Below are 2,467 nucleotides of genomic sequence, written 5' to 3'. Positions count from 1 at the left end.
AATTTCCCCAAGTAGGACAGGGCGAAGGCGCAACCGCAAAGGGGTTTTTTGCAGCGTCTCTCTCTTTCCAGCGGACAAAATCAACTCCCCAATCAACTTACTTTCTGTTTTTAAGCAACTGTTGGAATCAGTTCAGTATCAGTATTAATTCTTTGCTCATCTCGACGCTGCGCGTTAAAGAAGCTGATAATATTCCCGTGCCTATTGAAATAATGGAATCGCGTAAGCGCAGCGAAATTTGGACCCATTTCTGTTATCTAGGGGATAATAAAGCTAAATTTTCGATTTGTAAAAAAATAATTACATTTTCAAAATCTTCAACCAGTAATTTAATGCGGCATATGAGTTCAAAACATCCATTTACTAAGTTTAAAAGACCAAAACAGACCAATCCAGAGACTGCTATTACTGAAGATTCTCCGTTGAACGTAGATTATGACAACCCAGAAGAGATTATTATGAATGTTGATACAGCAAGTACTTCACATGACACAGAAGAACTCACACAACAAAGAAAGGTTCAACGAAACATAGCAAGCTATTTTTCACGTCCAATAAATGTCCCGCAACGGAAACTGTAGGACAATCAATTAGTGAAAATGGTATGTAAAGAATACCACCCCCTTTATATTGTAGAGGATAAAGAGTTTAAAAAATTTATTGAGAAGCTAAACAGTTCCTATAATTTGCCTGGCAGAAAAGTTCTAACAACCAGCTTAATCCCATCTGTTTATGAGAAAACAACAGAGATGCCAACTTGCTCCGGACAGCAAATACATATTTTAAATTGGTAGTTTATCAATTGTGGTTCTTGGTTTAATAAATTCAATTTAGTAGATTTTTATTAACCACTATTTCTATATAATTCGTAGGCTTATATCATTCTCCACTTTATAATGCTTAAGTCATGCTGTAACACTTAAAAAGCAATCAAAAATAGTAAAATATTTGCAAAATTTACTTAGTAGTTGTTTACCGTATTTTTAATTATTTTGGCTTGTCCGGAGAAGTTGGCATCTCTGAAACAATGGAAATGATCAAGAGTCAAGTATCGGACCCTGGCATAGAAGGAGTCGCTTTAACAACAGATGCTAGAACTTCTGTTTATGAGAAAACAATGGAAATGATCAAGAGCCAAGTATCGGACCCTGGCATAGAAGGAGTCGCTTTAACAACAGATGCTAGAACTTCATCGGCAAAAGCTATATTGCAATAACTTCGCATTTTGTCGATAGTGAATGCAATGCTTTGAAATGCCAGAGAGTCACTCTGCAGACTATCTGTGCAGAGAATTTTCATGTGTAGTAAAAAAATGAAATCTTTCAAAAATTATTTGTGTCACAACAAGCAATGCGGCCAATATGAAAGCGGCTGTTCGTTTATGTCAATGGACTTGTGGCGAGTACTGTTCCAGTCAGAACTGCACTTAAGTGCGTGATGTATCTGCAGTTCACAGCAATGCTGAACTGAAGTGAAGAGTTCAGTTGATCGGTTGATTAAGCGTGCTTTGTTTGTTGTTGTATCTTCTCATCCTAATGTTAACTCCTTATTTTTTAATTTAATTATTCTTTAAATGTGATATAATAAAAATGTGATGGTCCATATATAATCTCTCATTCTTTCTCAACGCAACCCATTCCTCAGTGGTGACCCAAGGACTAAGAATGAGCTGATTTTTTGACCACGTTTTTTAAGCCCACTGCTGTTCCAGATCTCTTTAAACTGCTTTTAACTATCCTACAAGATGCCTATTGATGAGCAACAGACTCAAGTTGCTCTGCGTATCCCTCCTTTCTGGAAAGCAAACGTGCGATTGTGGATAGCACAATGTGACAATGCTTTTACATACAGTGGCATTTCCAGCGATCAAACAAAGTTTTCTGCCCTCATCGCTAACATCGATGGTGAGAAGCTTGCCCATGTCTCTGATATTGTTCTCAATCCTCCGGACTCGGACAAATATAAGAAGCTGTGCGCCAGACTCGTTAGTGAGTTTGAGGATTCTGAGCAACTCAAAATTAAAAAACTTTTGACCGAGTTACAACTCGGTGATGAACGCCCCAGCCATCTTCTCCACTAGATGAAAAAGCTCTCTGGAAATCAACTTAATGATGATTTTTTGCAAAAGTTATGGATGCAGAGGATGCCGGCCCATATCCAAACTGTATTATCAGCTTCTTCTGAAAAACTTGATCAGCTTGCTGATAAAGTCGCTGAAGTCGTTCAGCCAGGTGTGATTTGTGCAACATCAAGTAATGTAACTTCACCTGATAACTCAGCATGCATTACTACTGAAAAGCTTGCGAAGCAAATTGAGGCGCTTCAGCTGCAAATTTCTGAGTTGTCTCACAGCCAAAGGGCGACCAGGTTCCGACCCCGCTCAAGTAAAGGTGAAGATCTAAACTTGTGCTTTTACCACAACCGGTTTGGGATTAAAGCCAGGAAGTGTCAAATGCCGTGTAATTTT

The 2,467-nt window shown here is 38.4% G+C and overlaps 1 protein-coding gene across 1 annotated transcript; it reads left to right on the top strand.

The window, feature by feature from the left end:
* The first annotated feature begins 1,744 nt into the window (after positions 1–1,744).
* On the top strand, positions 1,745–2,080 carry LOC139426879 (uncharacterized). The gene has a single exon (XM_071187002.1). It carries the CDS (start codon positions 1,745–1,747, stop codon positions 2,078–2,080), a length of 336 nt encoding a protein of 111 aa, XP_071043103.1.
* The last annotated feature ends 387 nt before the right edge of the window (positions 2,081–2,467 follow it).

Source organism: Parasteatoda tepidariorum, chromosome 10 (genome assembly GCF_043381705.1).
Source record: "Parasteatoda tepidariorum isolate YZ-2023 chromosome 10, CAS_Ptep_4.0, whole genome shotgun sequence".
Lineage (NCBI taxonomy): Eukaryota > Metazoa > Arthropoda > Arachnida > Araneae > Theridiidae > Parasteatoda > Parasteatoda tepidariorum.
This window is presented reverse-complemented; position numbering and strand designations above follow the sequence as displayed.

Bases quoted from the DNA above. Each gene is read 5' to 3' on its own strand.
- LOC139426879 (XM_071187002.1), top strand. From the start codon at position 1,745: ATGCCTATTGATGAGCAACAGACTCAAGTTGCTCTGCGTATCCCTCCT.